Here is an 18,618-nt window from a genome sequence, read left to right on the forward strand (position 1 = left end):
GGGAAAAAAGTATGATTCAGCCAAGGCTGATCTTGTTTTTCCTTTATTCTTTAAGCCAGAAGCAATTACTTTTCATTTCAGGATTAAGCGGCTGTAACATTGCCATTCGTCGCCGAGGCTCCTGGTTTCAGCATGTCTGCTTGGTTCCCAGCCAGTCCTGGGTGTTCAGGTAGCAGCTGTGGCTGGGAGTGCCTCTCCAGCCCACATTCCTTGGCTATGAATTTTGCAGCCCTGTTTATCTAATGAAGATCTCCCCATAGTGAGTTGCTCATGACGTTGTCACACAGATGTTAATGAATGGTATGGAAAGATACTGATTCTTTTTCCTCGTGGAATGCCAGCCAATCCTGAATCTCCCAGTCCTTTCACTCTGGCTGATCACCACAAAGGCCTGGTGCTAAGATCTGATGAGATCTGTCCTACATAAACCAAACTCCAACAGGATGCCTATACATCCTCTCTGTGAGGCTATCATCCAAACCTGTTCAGAGAATTTTTCTACAATTACGTTCACCCAAACACTGACTCACTACTCTGCCCTGATCATACTTTTAATCTATAAATGCTGTCACTGACTTCAGTGCCCAAAGACTTTCTTCCTTCTCTTGAAACTCATGAATTTACTTAGGATAGCTTGGGATGGCTTTAGAGTCTGGCTTTCTCACTATTTCACGTGTCTTCATTTTGCCTTCCCAAGCCGGACTGTGAATTCCTTGAGAGAGGAGCTCCTGAAAACTGGTAACACCTTATATAGACAGATAGGTAGGAAAAAAAAATTTTTGGACAGAAAAACATTTGTTGTGCTTAGTAATCCAGAAAATTTGCCTTAATATGTTCAGAACACTCTAGATGATGTGCTGTAGTATAGGACTCCTCTCCTTTCCCCTGGCTGCCCTCTGCTGGAACGGCTCACGAGCAATAAGATGGCCAGAGCAGGATATCGTATGGGGAATGTGGGAAAACAAGGGGCTTGTCTGGCTGAAAGGCTAGCAGAATAACTGTGATTTGTGAGTCTACAACCTAGATCTTTGAAGCTCCCCATTATGTGCCTTGGGATAACTAGCAGCCTCATTACAAGACCCCTAATGGGTTCAACCTTGCACAGGGATGTGATTCTCCCTGCTGGCATGAGATGGACCGAGTGACCTTGTGTGTCCTCCTCATCTGCTGTGCTTGTTTCATCTCCAGAACCACCCAATACATGGCAGGTAGCTGAGCCAGGTAGTGCCCCCTCCCAAACACAGAGGCCCTCCCTGTTCACCAGCCCCTCAAAGCCTTTACCACCTTCACATTTAACAGGCATTTACAAGGGTCTGGCAAGACTACCAGTTAGGTAATGCAATTCAGGAGGTGAGTTTGAAATTCTAGACTGGTTTCCTGTTTCGAAGGGCAGCAGGATATGACAGCTGCTGAGGCAGCCCATTTGCCCTTTGGAGAGGAGAAGCGAGAGTGTCTGATCACTAGGCGACCTCTTCCTCCTGCTGGCCCAGGCGAGGTGTGGGCAGTCCCCTTCCCTCTCCCGCTGTTACTCAGGTGGCTAGGTGTTATGAAAAAGAGAAGGAGAAACATGTTTTTTAAATTATTATTAAAAGGGAGCACTTTCTGGGGAGGCAGAATCCATTAGCTGAATCCATTTCAGTATCAATGGTTAATCAATTTAGGCAGCTTTAATGCACTTTTATTATGTAGCCTTTAAAAGCTGTTCTGGTCCATCCCATAAATACTAGCACTACTTTATATGTATGATATCCCTTTTGGAAGGGTGAATCTGAATTATCATCCAGATATTAATTTGCATACAATGCTGTCCAGGCAATGCAAAAATGCTTCCTCATAGTTTGAGCATTGTTCAATACATTTTGAAGTGGGGAAAAACTTTTCAGATGTGACTCTACATTTTAAGTCAGTGGATAAATCAGTCCGGTTGCCTCCCAAAACATAATTTTGAAAATCAATTTTACCGTACTACGAACTGAATAATTGATTTCCGCATTTCATTCTGTAAATTAAACACTAGGTTTTGAATTACTAGAAGAAATAGTACAGTTAGCCAATAAACCTTTCTCATAAAATGACAGCGTTTTAATTTATTATATGCATTAGCATTTATTCATGCCTAAGATTTCATCAATCAGTTTTCTATTTAAAAAAGATGTCTCTGGAAACAGCAGTGGAGAAATGCTGAGTTCCAAAAGCAATGTTGTGAAAGGCAGCAGGGCCAGCGTTCTGGGCACACATTGAACTAAATTATAGTCAATAACTATGCGGCTCCAAGTATAAGCCCACGTTTTTTTAAGTATCTACCTTATGAACTGACTCTCTTGGAATGTCAGAGTTTAAAAAAGAAAATATTTAGTTTTCACTATTTAAGAGGTGGGCTGTATTTGTTCAAAATTATAGCAACCTCTGATATTATTTTAAAATATTTATTTTGTCACTTTGACAGGCTTCTTATGCACTGCTCTTGAGTTTTAATTCTGTGTACCGTGGTGCATTTCAATAGTTGGCTTCAGATTAAATGAATATTAGTACTTTGTGATGATTTTATTAATTAGTTGTTTTTGAAAACTATTTTAAGCTGAGCATTACTCCAAAATAGAAGCTCTAAGAATCAGTACCATCAGATAGATGTTAATTTAAAATCATTTATTCATTTCATTCACTTTAAAAAATTGTATTTAACACATATCAGGACTGAGTTGTCCACAGGCAAGATAGGCATAGCTCCTGGCATAGCAATAGTTTTAGGGACCTGTGCAAATGTTTTAATTTCCTTTGAAACCAAAAGAAAAGATAAACTCTTAGGTCAAAGAAAATATTAAAATATATAATACTAATATATTCATCTTTATACCAAGGTATAAAATAAAATTTTTAATATTTTTATGGAGGAAGAGGTCCATGAAAACTAAAGTTCCTAGGACCCATGAAAATTATAATGTAACCTAGGCCATATTTCACCTATGTTAGATTCTAGAGATAAAAAGATGAGTAAGACACAATTTCTGTTCCCAAAGCATTCACAGTCTAATGAAGAAAATGGACATAAAACAGGTAGTTCATAATGTGGTTTCCTTGAAGTTATTTGAAATAGTAATTATAGCTTGAAGAACACAAGAGTTTTACTACAAAATGTCATTCAATACATAGACTCGGTCTTTTCCTTCTTTTAATTAAACTTTACAAAAATAGGACTTGCATATATTTTAATGGTACATAGACAGCATTACTACATATTTTTTCCAGACACTACTGATGTTAGCATTCAGATCTGTGAGTCAAAGTGTTCATATCTTATAAGCACACTTCATCAACAGGACCACAAAGGAAATGCCAGGTCCTAGGTATTGATGGTTCCATGGGGAAAATGAGAAGAGGTTCGGTTCTCCCTAGCTTAGCAAAGCTTGCTTACTTATGTCCTTCTGAGTTTTATTGAGGCTTCAGACATAGAACAGAATCTTGGCTGTACTTTCTCTCTTCATAAAATTTCTCATTTATATGAGATTCAGCACTCGTTTTCTTCAATTACTGTTTCTAAATGCCATAATTGAGGTAGTCAGAATGTTCTCCTTAACCTAAATCTTCCTTGCTAATATTTGGGCCCACTTCCACATTTTTTGTTATCAATTGGAGAATTATTTTTTACCATTTTCAATTTTACTTGCATTATCTTATTACACACATAAGCTTTTTGAATAAGCAAGGCATCATAGGACATTGGAAAGAATACAGGCTCAGACTAACCTGGGTAGGAATCAGAATTATGTCACTCAAGCTGTATGACCTTGGTCAATTCATTTAAACTCATTGCATCTCAGCATCCTCATCTATAAAATGGGGATCATTATGCACGTGGTAGAAAATTGCTGTAGGAATTAGAATAATATATGTTAAGCATTAGGCCAGTACCTGGAATATGGGGGATGTTTAAAAAATAGCTGCGGTTATTATTTGCCATGTTTTGAAAATTAAGAAACTGAAACACAGACGTATTAAATGACCTTTGCCAGTACTGTGGGGTTAGGGCACCCAATTATTACTGGAAAATTGCAGCCTTACTTTTGATCAAGCCTTATTAAGAATGAAGTTGTAGAACACAGAGAAAGTGCAGAAGCAAAAGGTACAGAAAAAGCACTGACATCAAAGCAACCAGATAATCAATATATATTTATTGAACACGTTGTAAGTATAAGATATTCTGTGCACAAGTTGGGCCACTTTGGTTTGCCAATGACTGAATCCTAACTTGCTCAAACGAAAAGAAGAACTTGTTGGCTGGTATAATCCAAACACATGATGTAGGGAACTGGTCCTGGGGGTGTCTGGATTCTGTGGCAGGAACACTTTCAGGGCTCACACTCTATTTCTAACAAGGGTGTCTGGTGCTCTTTGCAGATGGCTTTCTCCATGCCATGGGGCACATGGCTCCTATCAACCTTGGTCTCTCATCTCATCCTAGCAACTCTTCTATCAGCAAAGAAAGATTTTTTTCCTCTTTGGCTCCAGTCTGAAAACAATCCCAAGAATGACTTTCATGGGGCTAACTTAGGTCATATATTCCTTCCCAAACCATTCACAACCAGGAAGATAGGGTAATATGATTGGTCCAATTGAGGGCACATATCTGCCATTTTCATTAAAATATTTTTCCTATGGAAAGAGGTGCATTGGGCACACCAAAATAGTAACCTTTATCTTCTATCAGAGATAATAGAGTAATTAATATTTTAATGGTAGAGTTGGTTCAAAGAGCCAAAAGACTACAATCTCAGGATGTCTAGCTAAGATATTGCAAGGCCTGAATGGACATGTCCATTCTTTTCAGCCAAGAAAGGAAGCCTATCATACTTTTGTCTCCCAGTATGTTGGCTCATAGAGTTAAAATTTAAATTTATTTCTTAGTATACATAACTTTTAATGGAGAAAGTTATAAACACTTGGGTACTATCTTAGAAAAAGCAGAACCTCTAAAGAGGGTGATTGAAGGTGACATTGCTGTTGTTTGAAAAACTTCAGAATGTCATGTCCTGTGGGAATGCATTATTCTAACAATTTCCTTAATATTTTTGCTTGCTGTAGAGTGGGCTGTGGGTGGGAACTCAAAGCAGACTTGTAAATTGAATTCATAGTGGATGAGCTTGTCTTGAAGTCTTTGCTGGGTTGTTTAAGACACTGAACTGTTTGTTCTTGGCTCCAGTACTTTCAATGTCCACTCACCATTGTGTTAGTGGGAGGACTACTGTATTGTATAAGAGATCTGGAGAGCTTGTGACTGAGTAGAGTCAGTGTTTTGACTTTTTATGCCAACATCATCATTTCCCCACTTGTTTCACATTTCTCCTGTCAGTTGGGCCCTCAATTCAAGGTTACCTTGATTACTTTCAGGTCTTAAGTCATGAATCTCTCTAAATTCTTTTTACCTTGAAAATGTTCTTTCACCAACTCACTTTTTCTTCCTTCTGTTTCAAAATTAGAGGTATCCCTACCCTTTTCCAGCACTAAATTCTTCCCTCTTTCACCTCCTTAGAAAACTAACTCCATCCATTACTTCATCTTCTATTTGTATCTCCAATTATTCCTCTCTGATGCATCTCTCCCCACTTATCTACCTACAAGACTATCTCCTTGAGATATCATCAAAAGGGATAATGTATGTGGAAGTACATGGTTGCCCTAAAGTGGAATATAAATATGATGTAATATCACTGCTATCCTAACTTTCTCCTTTACCCCACAATCATCTAAAAAAAGTCAATATAAAGTATTTCTTGACTTTAATTTCTCACTGTTCAATTCATTATTTAATATCTTAAAATCTGACCTCATTCTCCTAACTTACTGTCCCAGGGTTCATATCACTGCTTGTCTTTCCTCTAGCATGTGACACAGTTGACTAGGCCCTCCTCTTGGTTTCTGTAACCTCACTACCTTGGTTTACTTTCTCTCTCTCTGACCACTCATATTTTAACAATCATCTTTTTCCTTCTGTCTCTGAATGTGAGTGGTCCCCATCATTCTGTCCTTGCTTCTTCTCCCTCTGCCTCCCCTCTCTCATTCTCACAAATACTTCTTTTTTTTTTTTTTTGCTGTACGCGGGCCTCTCACTGTTGTGGCCTCTCCCGTTGTGGAGCACAGGCTCCGGACGCGCAGGCTCAGCGGCCATGGCTCACAGGCCTAGCCGCTCTGCGGCATGTGGGATCTTCCCAGACCGGGGCACGAACCCGTGTCCCCTGCATCGGCAGGCGGACTCTCAACCACTGCGCCACCAGGGAAGCCCCTCACAAATACTTCTTGAAAGAACTTCCAGATCTTTCTCTTCACATCAATGTTTTTGTTAAATGCCTGCTGATAACTTTAACCTACATATCTCACCAGCCCCCAAACATAAGTACACTAAAATAAACTTTTACCCCATCCTAGGTATCTTCTACCCTATCTCAGCCAACAGTATTACTTTTCTACCCAGTCATTTAGGCTTAAAGCCTTGTGTTTGATCTTTGGTTCCTCTCTCTCCCTTATCCCCGAATCCAATTTAAGCCATATTTTAAGGACACATTGTTCTATTCACCTACTTTCACTTTGTCTCTCTTCCTTCAGGCAGTATAGTTCAGACTGCTGGAGTAGCACACAGTCTATTATTTTGCTTTCAGTGAGGTTGTCCAGAAGCATTTTGTGGCCATACTTTTTCTCTCTTCCTCATTCTTGATTCTTTCCCATTTCTGACAAGAATAACTATTTGAACTTTAATTGTAGAGATCACTAAATATTCTTCTACGCAAGTACCCTTCTCATAACCAGTATACACTAATGTGTTTAGAATGGCCTGTCTAACAAGTAACAGTCAAGTGTAAGCTGACTATTGTAAGCAGTGACATAGCAAAAATGCATTTCATGGCTATATGTTTTATTAATATAATTTGCATCTTCAAATAAGTATCTTCATATTAGAACAACATTTCTAACATAATTGATTTAGAAAGCTGAGGTTTTGAGGATCTAGTGATGAGCTAATGAATGTATATTGAACATACTGCTTGAGTTTTGATACTTTTCTAGCAATCATCAGAATATAATAATTCCAGCCTTTGAGGACCTTCATCAGAAACATCACCTATCAATCCCTAACACTTTTTCTGCAGCTCCTATTAACAAAGAATGATTAAAGACAACTTCAGTTTTCCCCGTTCCAACCTTAAAGATGTATGATGTAACAATAGCATACTGTGTAGCTGTAAAAAAAAAAAAGAATGTCTTGTGTCTTATATGGAAAGATCTCTGTGTGGACTAAGTTGTTTGTGTCTCCCCAAAGTTCATATGTGGGTGCCCTAATCCCCCAGTGTGATGATATTTGGTTATAGGGCCTTTGGGAGGTAATTAGGGTTAGATGAGGTCGTGCAAGTGGGGCGCTCATGGTGGGACTGCTGCCCTTATGCCCTTATAAGAGACACCGGTGAGCTTGCTGCCTTTCTCCACCATGTGAGGACACAGTGAGAAGACGGCTGTCCGTAAGCAGGAAAAGAGCTCTCCACAGAACCTGACCATACTGGCACCCTGGTCTATGATTTCCAGTCTCCAGAACTGTGAGAAAATAAATTTCTGTTATTTAAGCCACCCAGTGTACGGGATTTTGTTATGGGAGCCTGAACTGACTAATACAATCTCCAAGATTTATTTTTAAATGGGGAGAAAAGGGTGCCAAAATAGTGTACTATTGGGGTTAAAAAAAGAAGGGAACATAATCTATACTTGTACTGGCTTGTATATACAATTTAAAAATCCTGGGAAGTAAATGAGAAACTAATAATGTTGGTTACTTTTAAGGGGATAGGAACTTGGCAGATAGAAGACAGGGCTGGAAAAGAGACATTGCTGTACATCGTTTTATACTTTTGATGCTTGAAGTATGTGAATGTGCTACCACTTCAAGAAATTAAATAAATAAAATGTATTAAAAATAATAACAAAAACATTTTCTTTGGAAAAACAAGGTTATATTGATATAAGGAAAATATTGTTTACATTGAAAGAGGATTGCTGATTAGCAGAATAATTATAGCAGAAGCTGACAATTGATGCAGGCACAATTTGAAGATGAAGGAATTTGAACTATTAATTATATTAAATTGCTTTCCCAGTCAGTTCTTTAATAATCCCCATGACAGTATAGACCATTCTTATCATGTACTGCCCCTTTCTTGGATCTGCATTTGCTACTGCCTGTAGAGCTTGAAGTACCCCACATGCATGCATTTGATTGAAAGATGATAGCCACAGGTTCTCAAGTCCTCCCTCGGTAATGCCCAGATCGTCTCTGAGCATAATGCCTCCTCCTTCAACTTCCCTCAGTGGTTGATCCTATATTCAAGGATGCAACTGCTGAGAAAAGGACCTATCATTCATTTGAAAGAGGTCTATCTCCCTTCTGTGGACAAAGATATAACTTTTCTCACAACTGCTTTGGCCAATTAAGCATCCAGTTGTTCTAGAGACATTATATCATACTACCTCAAAGAGTTGCCCTTAAATGTAATTCTGGTCTTTTCATTTCTGTTTAGCATCTATCAAAGATTTCTTCTCCATTGGTCATCTAGCCTCCACCTATCTCTCTACACCAATTGACTCATTTTGAGTTGTTTTGCCATGACTCCAAAGTGCTTTTTTCCTGTCTCCATGCCTTTGTAAATGCCATGTCCATTGCCTGGACCACGCTTCTATTTGTTCCTTTTGATGAAGCCCCCCCAAATGGAAATAGTGTTTTTCCTGACATCATCCTGTATTTATTGAACCCCATTGAGATTTTCTATGTGCTTGTTCCTTCCTATTAGATTCAAGAAGTTCAGGAGCCATAGCATATTCATTTTGCATTCCCAATGCTGATATCCAGTAGGCACTTGATGGTTGAATGAATGAGTAAATATACAGTCTGGCTGAAATGTTAAAGACAAAAATATCATAGTACTCTCTAATAAAGTCCTATCCAATGCTTAGGAAAAATGCTTCACAGGAGGATTCTAACTCTGCATTGTAAATGTGTTATTCAACCCCTGATTGATTTGTGAGAACTGAATTCTGTCAGGACAATTCTCCATGAGCCTTTTGATTTCTTGGAATGCATTCAGTTTTTTAGATTTTTTTGGTGTGTGGTTTGAAAAGTCTGCTGGACATCCCCAAACTAAGGTATCTCTATAAGGATCTCCTCTGTTTAAGTGCACTTTATTTCTAACATTTTAAAGCAGAGATGACAGCTCTCAATCCAGTGGATTTTCATCCTTATCTCCAGAAAACCACATTTCTTATACTTTGTGGTAAAGTAAGTTACATATGTATAGATACTGCCTTGTGGAAGTGAGCCTTCGGCTAGAACCTGAGATCCACATTTGCTTGCCAGGGAGCAAGAGTGACAGCAGGGTAATCTCTATCACTTTGTAAATTAGATATCTTTCTCATGTGTCTTTCTCAAAGATGACCCCTTTTTTTTTTTTTTGCGGTACGCGGGCCTCTCACTGTTGTGACCTCTCCCGTTGCAGAGCACAGGCTCCAGATGCACAGGCGCTTCGCGGCATGTGGGATTTTCCCGGACCGGGGCACGAACCCGTGTCCCCTGCATCGGCAGGCAGACTCTCAACCACTGCGTCACCAGGGAAGCCCAAAGATGCCCTTTTAAAATGTGAAATTTGCAGAAAACAAATCATTAATATTTCCTAGCTGAAAGAATTCACTTTCCAAACTAAAGGAGCTGATTTTGGAGCGTTTCAGCTGTGTCAATAAGCCACTAGTGAGACAAATTTTAGAATTAGGCCTATTATCTTTTGTTAATTCAGTTTACCCTAAACAGAGTAGATAAAAATAAATGCTTGAACTTCCCCATATTAAGACATGTTTGTATAAATATGGCCTCATAATAACTTGTTTCCAGAGTTTATTGACTTTAATTGTCCTACTGATGCTGTGTCCATTGATATATCTGTTAGTATTCATTTTCTATAGTATCTTGAGATCTAATGTACAGCATGATGACTATAGTTAATAACACTGTATTGTATACTAGAAATTTGATAAGAGAGTAGACTTCAGGAGCCTTCACCACACACACAAAAAAATGCTAAATGTGTTAAGAGGTGGATATGTTAATTAGCTTGACCGTAGTAATCATTTCACTATGTATATGTATATCAAAACATGGTGTTGTACTCCTTTAAAATATACAATTGTTATTTTAAAAAAAACCAAGATTTGCAACAGATTAAATGCACAAGGAGATAGGAGAATGCAACTATCCTCCATTTTGCAAAAATGTAAAATAATGCCACTGTAATACATGTAATAATGTATATGTTCTTTGTTTCGGAGATTGTTTTTTCATTAAAAAAATTATTTGTGTTCCCCTAAAAAAAAGGCAAAACAAAACATTTTCTGTAGTAATAAGCACTGTCACAAGCCTAAGTCCAATATACATTTGAGCATAGTCCTGACACTTTTCTTAATATCAATAGCACGTTTGCTCTTAGCGACATGTGGTTGAAGGCAAAACTTAAATCCAACAGAATTTGCTGGATCTTAGTTCTAATGCCATTTATTATAAGTTTTGGAGATGAAAAGAATAGAAGTTCTGGAATATTTCTCCCACCCAAGAAGTTTAGTTATTTTGCAGTTACCAAAGCTGCAAAATCTCTGGATTTGCCCTCCTCCAGGAAAGAGTGTCTTAATTAAATAATTAGGCCCTTCTAAAAAATCAGTTCCCTGTGGGTTGCTTCTATAATTGCCTCTTCACTCATCAACTAAAAGTCTACCTAGGTTAACTGTCTTGTTTGTTCTCAACATAATGTTTTATCTATTTAATTCATGCAATTATTTATTGTATAGCTTATTTGTTTCTCTTCATTTGTCATCATCATCTGTTCAAAATTGTAAGGTCCCAGAAGATAAGACCCAACTGTCCTTCATTTATTTTTATGGCACTTACATAGCATTATATGGTATTCAACACCTAATAATTTTTCAGTTCGATGATTATGAAGACAGGAATCTATAGTAGGCTGATAAATGTGCATTTAACATGAAAAAAAAACTCACCGAAGCTCTGGTTGTGCTATTCATAGCACACTGCAGCCTGTATCAGCTGCTAAGAAGAGTTTAGTATTATGTGAAAGCACTGATGAAAATGTTCAAAATCACCAATTCCCAATGACTCACAAAGTACATATGTCTCTTAAGTTGCTCACCTGCTTTTACCCTAGGGCCATATTTCTGCTTTTATGACTCCAGCCAGAGGCTGAAAAGACATACAGGAAGTCAAATCAATCAATTTTCTAAATACTGGTAGTTAGGTTACTCAAAGAGAAGGTGGTAATGATGCGAAATCATTATTTCGAGAGATTATTGTGGAATTTAGATTTTTTTTTTTTTTTTTTTTTTGCGGTACGCGGGCCTCTCACTGTTGTGGCCTCTCCTGTTGCGGAGCACAGGCTCCGGACGCGCAGGCTCAGCGGCCATGGCTCACGGGCCCAGCTGCTCAGCAGCATGTGGGATCTTCCCAGACCAGGGCGCGAACCTGTGTCCCCTGCATCGGCAGGCGGACTCTCAACCACTGCGCCACCAGGGAAGCCCTGGAATTTAGATCTTGACGGTCAACTTGCATTAATAAATCAACATTCACTGACTGCATGGTTTGTAGAACCATGGAGAAATTCCTTTTTCTGTCAAAAGCTCTGTATGGTTAGTCTGACTGTGGACGATCTTGTATCCACAGGAGAAAATTAAATGGTTTGTCTTGATGTACTAGCAGAGCTTGGAAGAGTAAGCCCTAAAGACAAAGCAGTTTCCTAGAACTGAAGAATTTAACCTTTGTCCTAATCCTCCCTTCTGTCAGCCTCGTCAGCAGGAAAACTTTCAAGGTTGATTTCAAATGAATCATCCTTGGCATTTTTTCCCCCTAAAACTGCTTCACAGTCACTTCATGGAAATTGCTACTTGTCCTCAGTGGCATGCAATATTAGCTCAGACATTGCACACATTATACTACAAAGGTTGAAAAAAAAACCCCACATTTTATATATATATATATATATAAAATAAATTTTTTCTGAACTGTCTATATATCAATAAACTCAGCGGTTTTAGAGTTAAGGACTGAAACCACAGCTTTTTGGTCACTTAGCTGCCTATATTCATCCAAGAGTGATTAGGAAATGTTTGGCTTAGAGACAGCCTTTAAAAGAGTACTGAGAAATGCATTTTTGCCAGCTCTATTAATATTACTTCTACTTAGAAGATGTACATATTTTTAAAGCGTATTTTTTGATGCTTTAAAATGTTTGTAAAGTGTGTTTATTTTTTTTAATTTTATTTATTTATTTTTGGCTGCATTGGGTCTTCATTGCTGTGTTCGGGCTTTCTCTAGTTGCGGTGAGCAGGGGCTGCTCTTCGTTGAGGTGTGCAGGCTCTAGGCACGTGGGCTTCAGTAGTTGTGGCATGCAGACTCAGTAGTTGTGGCACGCGGCTCTAGAGCGCAGGCTTAGTAGTTGTGGTGCATGGGCTTAGTTGCTCCGCAGCATATGGGATGTTCCTGGACCAGGGCTCGAACCCGTGTCCCTTGCATTGGCAGGTGGATTCTTAACCACTGTGCCACCAGGGAAGCCCTCACCACATTATTTCTAAAATCCAAAAAAGTCTAAGTTTTGAAACACATCTGCACCAAAGATTTTCGATATGGAATTGTGAACTGTATATTTCCTTACAATACTAAATATATTTACAAAATCAGTGGGGGCAGTATCATATTAAATATTCCATCGCCTATATGGGTGATTAAATGTTCTCATAACACCTTGTGCAAAATAACATTTACCATAATATAACATACATTATAGTTTTTAATTGAGTATTATCTGGACTAGACTGACAACTCCTCCAGAGAGAAATTTCTCTCTTCCAGAGAGAAATTGTCTATTGTCTTCTTGTTAAATTGTTTATTTTCTGATTATAACACAGTATATGCTCCTTGAAGAAAACTGGAAAGTACATAGAAGTTTGAAGAAAATTAAAATCATATATAATCCCATTTCTTTAAGATAACCAAAGTTACTATTATATTTCATTGTCTTTTTTTCCTATGCACATTTAAAAAATAAAACTGGGATCATACTAAAGCATTATTGCCTTTTTTCCAATATTATTGATATAATTGACATACTACATACTACACTGTATAAGTTAAGGTGTATATATTATGATTACCACAGTAAGTTTAGTTGACATCCATAATGAATGGAAGCAGTATTTTCAAAAGCATTCTTCTGAGTGGCTACAGAGTATCCCACAGGTGTGGATATAACATGATTTATTTAACTGCTTCAGTAGGGCTTCCCAGTTGTTCCCAATTTTTTAAATGAATAGAGAAACTATTTCTTAAGCAGATAATTAACCACAGTGCCTAGCACACTTACTCAGTAAAAGGTATTGAATTGATTAAAGTTATTTTCATCTAGTAAAATCCTAGCACAAATAGGTTTATTAAGTTTAATTAGATGCTTAGGGAGAATCTGAAAGAATGAACTCCAGCGTGAATACATCTTGGTTGTGGAAGGGAGCATTTTAACCCTAGGCTGGGAGAGAGCCCACGGGGACTGGAGTGGCTGACTGACAGCATGAGGGGTGGGAGGGGGAGTGCTGAAGAACCTCTGTGTTGAATTGAGAGTATACCACAGCTTGAGGATAGAAGCGTTGAACTCTCCGCATTGGTTACATTCTCCCATTCTCCTGAAGAAGTTAGCTGTTTTGTTATGTGTTCTGTTTTCTCTTTTAATTGCTCGCAGTTGTTCCTCTGAGAGCAGATGTGCTCTTTGAATGTAATTGAATGTCTGCTTTAGAACAATGTGACAAGGAAATATTATCTTCTTAGATTCCAGTGTGTGTTAAGAAGGACATAGTCATTTCTGGAAATTTCCAAATCAGATCTACGTGAACTCTTCCAGGAAATGTGATTAGGCCAGCTCAACAGGACTCTCTCCCAAGCAGGGCCAAGCCCATGGGAGCTACAAGCACCATTTTCACCCTAAAGGGATGAGAACAAAGCCTATCAAACTGAACTAGCCATATTTAATTGTCTGGTGTTTTGATGATACTCACATGGGCTCTACCTCCAGGATACCTGTTTCCATACCATGTAGAACTAAAACTGCCTGTTTTGATTCGTGGCCAAACCTGTTCTATGTTCAGACTGTGTGAACACTGTCGTAATACTCAATAAGCAATTAGTGGTGCAAACACAGGTCATGGTAATACTAGTGTTCAGTTAAGTCGTTTGATTTAATTAAGCATTTAATTTCCTTCTTTTTTTTTTATAAAAGGAAAACAAGAGGGAGGAAAACTAATCTCAGGTTATTAATTACTTTAAGCTTTTCAGTTACTACCTCTTGGGCTATAACAAACAATGAATCTTTTAAAAGCAAAACACAAATTAAAGCAAAATAAAAATTACATTTAAATTTTCAAAGGGCAATGAAATTAGAATTCCTTTTAAAAGTATATTATTTTCACCATATTCCTTAGAATAAATATTATAAAGTAATATGAAATTATATAGAATGTGATATTGTAGGCCGATATAAAGTCCTGAGGACTATTCCCCAAAATGTTAACAGTTCATTCTTCATCAGTTGACATTCATCAGTCTTTCCTGACAGTGTCCAGCCTCTTCTCCTGATCTGCACCTTACCAGTGATGACCATTTGCGATGAGAATCGGAAACATATTGCAATGAGGCAGATGATATTGTAAAGCTCAAGAAACGTTAACAAAGTCACAAAAGGGAGAGTATACCTGAAAGGATAATTTCTAAAATTAATTAGGATATCAGAAAGTTCTTGGCAAAAAGCAAATTAGAGTTGAAATCTCTTTCCTTTCTTCTTAAAGTTGCATTGTGTGGTCTTTTTGTGGGGACCCATAGATTTTCCATAAAAGTGCGAGTCTGATTTTTCTATATAATATTCTTGTCCCGTTTCCCCCTAAAATGATGTAACTATTACAGCATTTCCACAAGAAAAATTGCTTTCCAAGGCAGTTTTCTTGCTTTTTTTTTCTTCTATATTTTTGAAAAAGTCTTCCTTTAAAGGCCTTTTAAATTTTTTTCCCACTTTTGAATTGGCAGATGGCATAGTTAATTTTTTCAAATATAAAAAAATACATTAAAAATAACTTAAGAACTGAACAGAAAATTGAAGCCCATGTACTGGGGTATAAAAACATAAAATATCCTAGGCCAGTAGCTTATAGATAAGCTGTGCAACATTTTGTACTGATGCATATACTGATTTGCTGGGATGTTCAAATAAATTCTCTGTAAAATTTAGTAAGTGGCTACATATGTGGCCTGTATGAACACAAATAACCATTTTCTTCTAGCTTTCGCATAAAAGTTATATATATATACATATATAATTATTTATATATAGTGAGACTAATGGAGATAGTAGTATGAATCATATGTTGTTTCTAAATTAGATAATCTTTGCATGAGTTAGTCTTGATTTACTTTTAACCTACACTCTTGTCTGTAATACTACCAGGATGTGTTATATTTTCTGCAGATAATGTTTTCTTAGGGTGATTTTTCATGCTGATTTCTCTGACTCTGGATAACTCTCAGGTAAGACATCACTAGGTTTGTAGGGGATGCTCTTCTAGTTGTCAAATGCTGAAGGAGAGGCCTGAGGGCAAATTCCCCACCAAGGGGAAGCACACTTGGTGGAGCCTTCTCCTGGTATCATGCTCTCAGCCGGGCTCTGACCCTCAATTTCCTCACTTTTAAAACAGGGTTAACAATGTCACCCACATTCCAGCTGTAGCACATGGATTTTTAAAAAAATTTCCTCAAACACATTAAGCTCCCTCTCACTTTTTAAAAAAAATTTTATTGAGGTATAATTGATTTACAATGTTGTGTTAGTTTCAGGTGTACAGCAAAGTGAATTTGTTATGCATATACATATATCCACTCTTTTTTTTTCGATTCTTTTCCCATATAGACCATCACAGAGTATTGAGTAGAGTTCCCTGTACTGTACAGCAGGCTCTTATTAGTTATTTACTTTATATACAGTAATGTGTATATATACAGTACTGTGTATATGTCAATCCCAATCTCCCAATTTGTCCCTCCCCCGCCAGGCCCTGGTAACCATAAGTTTGTTTTCTACATCTGTAACTCTGCTTCTATTTTGTAAAAAAGTTCATTTGTACCTTTTTTTAAGATTCCACGTATACGTGATATCATATGATATTCGTCTTTCTGTGTCTGACTTACTTCACTCAGTGTGACAATCTCTAGGTCCATCCTTTTTGCTGCAAATGGCATTATTTTGTTCGTTTTTATGGCTGAGTAATATTCCATTGTATATATGTGCCACATCTTCTTTATCCATTCCTCTGCTGATGGACACTTATGTTGCTTCCATGTCCTAGCTATTGTAAATAGTGCTGCAGTGAACATTGGGATACATGTATCTTTTTGAATTATGGTTTTATCTGGGTATATGCTCAGGAGTGGGATTGCTGGGTCATATGGTAGTACTATTTTTAGTTTTTAAAGGAACCTCCATACTGTTCTCCATAGTGGCTATACCAATTTACATTCCCACCAACAGTGTAGGAGGGTTCCCTTTTCTCCACACCCTCTCCAGCATTTATTGTTTGTAGATTTTTTGATGATGGCCATTCTGACCGGTGTGACGTGATACCTCATTGTAGTTTTGATTTGCATTTCTAGAGTAATTAGTGATGTTGAGCATCTTTTCATGTGCTTTTTGGCCATCTGTATGTCTTCTTTGGAGAAATGTCTATTTAGATCCTCCACCCATTTTTCGATTGGGTTATTTGTTTATTTGTTTTTATATTGAGCTACATGAGCTGTTTGTATATTTTGGAGATTAATCCCTTGTCAGTTGCTTCATTTGCAAATATTTTCCCCCATTCTGTGGGTTGTCTTTTTGTTTTGTTTATGGTTTTCTTTCCTGTGCAAAACTTTTAAGTTTAATTAGATCCCATTTGTTTATTTTTGTTTTTATTTTCATTATTCTAGGAGGTGGACCAAAAAAGATCTTGCTGCGATTTATGTCAGAGTATTCTGCCTATGTTTTCCTCTAAGAGTTTTATAGTGTCTAGCCTTACATTTAGGTCTTTAATCCGTTTTAAGTTTATTTTTGTGTATGGTGTTAGGAAGTATTCTAATTTCATTCTTTTACATGTAGCTGTCCAGTTTTTCCCAGCACCACTTATTGAAGAGACTGTGTTTTCTCTATTGTATATTCTTGCCTCCTTTGTCACAAATTAGGTGACCATCGGTGCATGGGTTTATCTCTGGACTTTTTAGCCTGTTCCATTGATCTGTATTTCTGTTTTTTTGCCAGTACCATACTGTTTTGATTACTGTCGCTTTGTAGTATAGTCTGAAGTCAGAAAGCCTGATTCCTCCATCTCTGTTTTTTTTACTCAAGATTTCTTTAGCTGTTCATGGTCTTTTGTGTTTACATACAAATTGTAAAATATTTTGCTCTAATTCTGTGAAAAATGCTATTGGTAATTTGATAGGGATTGCACTGAATCTATAGATTGCTTTGGGTAGTATAGTCATTTGCACAATATTGATTCTTCCAATCCAAGAATCACTCCATCTGTTTGTGTCATCTTTTATTTCTTTCATCAGTATCTTCTAGTTTTCTGAGTACAGGTCTTTTGCCTCCTTAGGTAGGTTTATTTCTAGGTATTTTATTCTTTTCGAGGGGATGGTATATGGGATTGTTTCCTTGATTTCTCTTTCTGATCTTTCGTTGTTAGTGTATAGGAATGCAAGAGATTTCTGTGTATTAATTTTGTATCCTGCATCTTTACCAAATTCATTGATGAGCTCCCTCTCAGTTTTTGTCTTTGCTCATATGCTCCCTTAGTTTGGAATGTTCTCTCCAATCTTAATTAATACCTACGCAGACTTCAAGTCTCAGCTCAAAAGTCACCTCCTCAGGAAAACCTCTCTTGATACCCCAGACAGATGGGATTTTTGTTATTATACATGCCCAGGGTATCCAGTCCTTTCCCTTTTTAGCACTTAGTTTGTAAGTATTGAATTATATGGTGTTTAATTAATAGCCATCTTCCATACAAGACCGCACTAGTGCCTAGCACTAGTCAGTAAATTGAGCTAGTTGTGTAAATAAATCTATAGTATGGACCCTGATTTTAATTCAAGAAAAGTTAGAAACTTCAGGAAATGGAAGGCAAATTCTCTGAAAAAGTTATAGAAATACTATACTGGAATAATAACAACTGGAGAATAAGAATGTGGTTGATTAATGTTGGGCATTCCTTCCATCAAGAAGTGGTGTCTAATTCCTCTCTGAATCTGGACAGGTCTGTGACTGCTTTGTCCAATACAGGATGGCAGACATGATGCTATACCAGTTCTGTGTGTAGCTCTTAAATGGCCTGGCAGCATCCACTTATCACCACTAGGAAGCCAACAGCTAATTAAGAAGGGAGACTACTTTGAGACCACCATGCTGTGAGTAGCCCAAGCCACACGGAAAGGCCCTGGAGGAAGAGATTTATTCCCATAGAGAGAGAGAG

At 37.6% G+C, this 18,618-nt stretch overlaps 1 protein-coding gene across 3 annotated transcripts in view; it reads left to right on the forward strand.

The window, feature by feature from the left end:
• Positions 1–18,618, forward strand: part of LOC149750715 (uncharacterized) — a 101,913-nt gene that overhangs the window by 75,226 nt on the left and 8,069 nt on the right. Inside the window, exon 3 of one of the 3 annotated variants that reach the window (XR_016394859.1) lies at positions 9,528–14,398. The exons of 1 other annotated variant lie outside the window; for it this stretch is intronic. Coding sequence is in view for 1 of the 2 variants with exons in the window: in XM_089920174.1 (XP_089776300.1) it covers positions 82–87 (6 nt within the window). In the remaining variant the exon portion in view is untranslated. One more of the 3 variants, XM_089920174.1, reaches the window with a different exon arrangement.

This window comes from Delphinapterus leucas, chromosome 1, assembly GCF_059928025.1.
Source record: "Delphinapterus leucas isolate spDelLeu-1000000601 "Yukka" chromosome 1, BTC_Dleu_Yukka2, whole genome shotgun sequence".
NCBI lineage: Eukaryota > Metazoa > Chordata > Mammalia > Artiodactyla > Monodontidae > Delphinapterus > Delphinapterus leucas.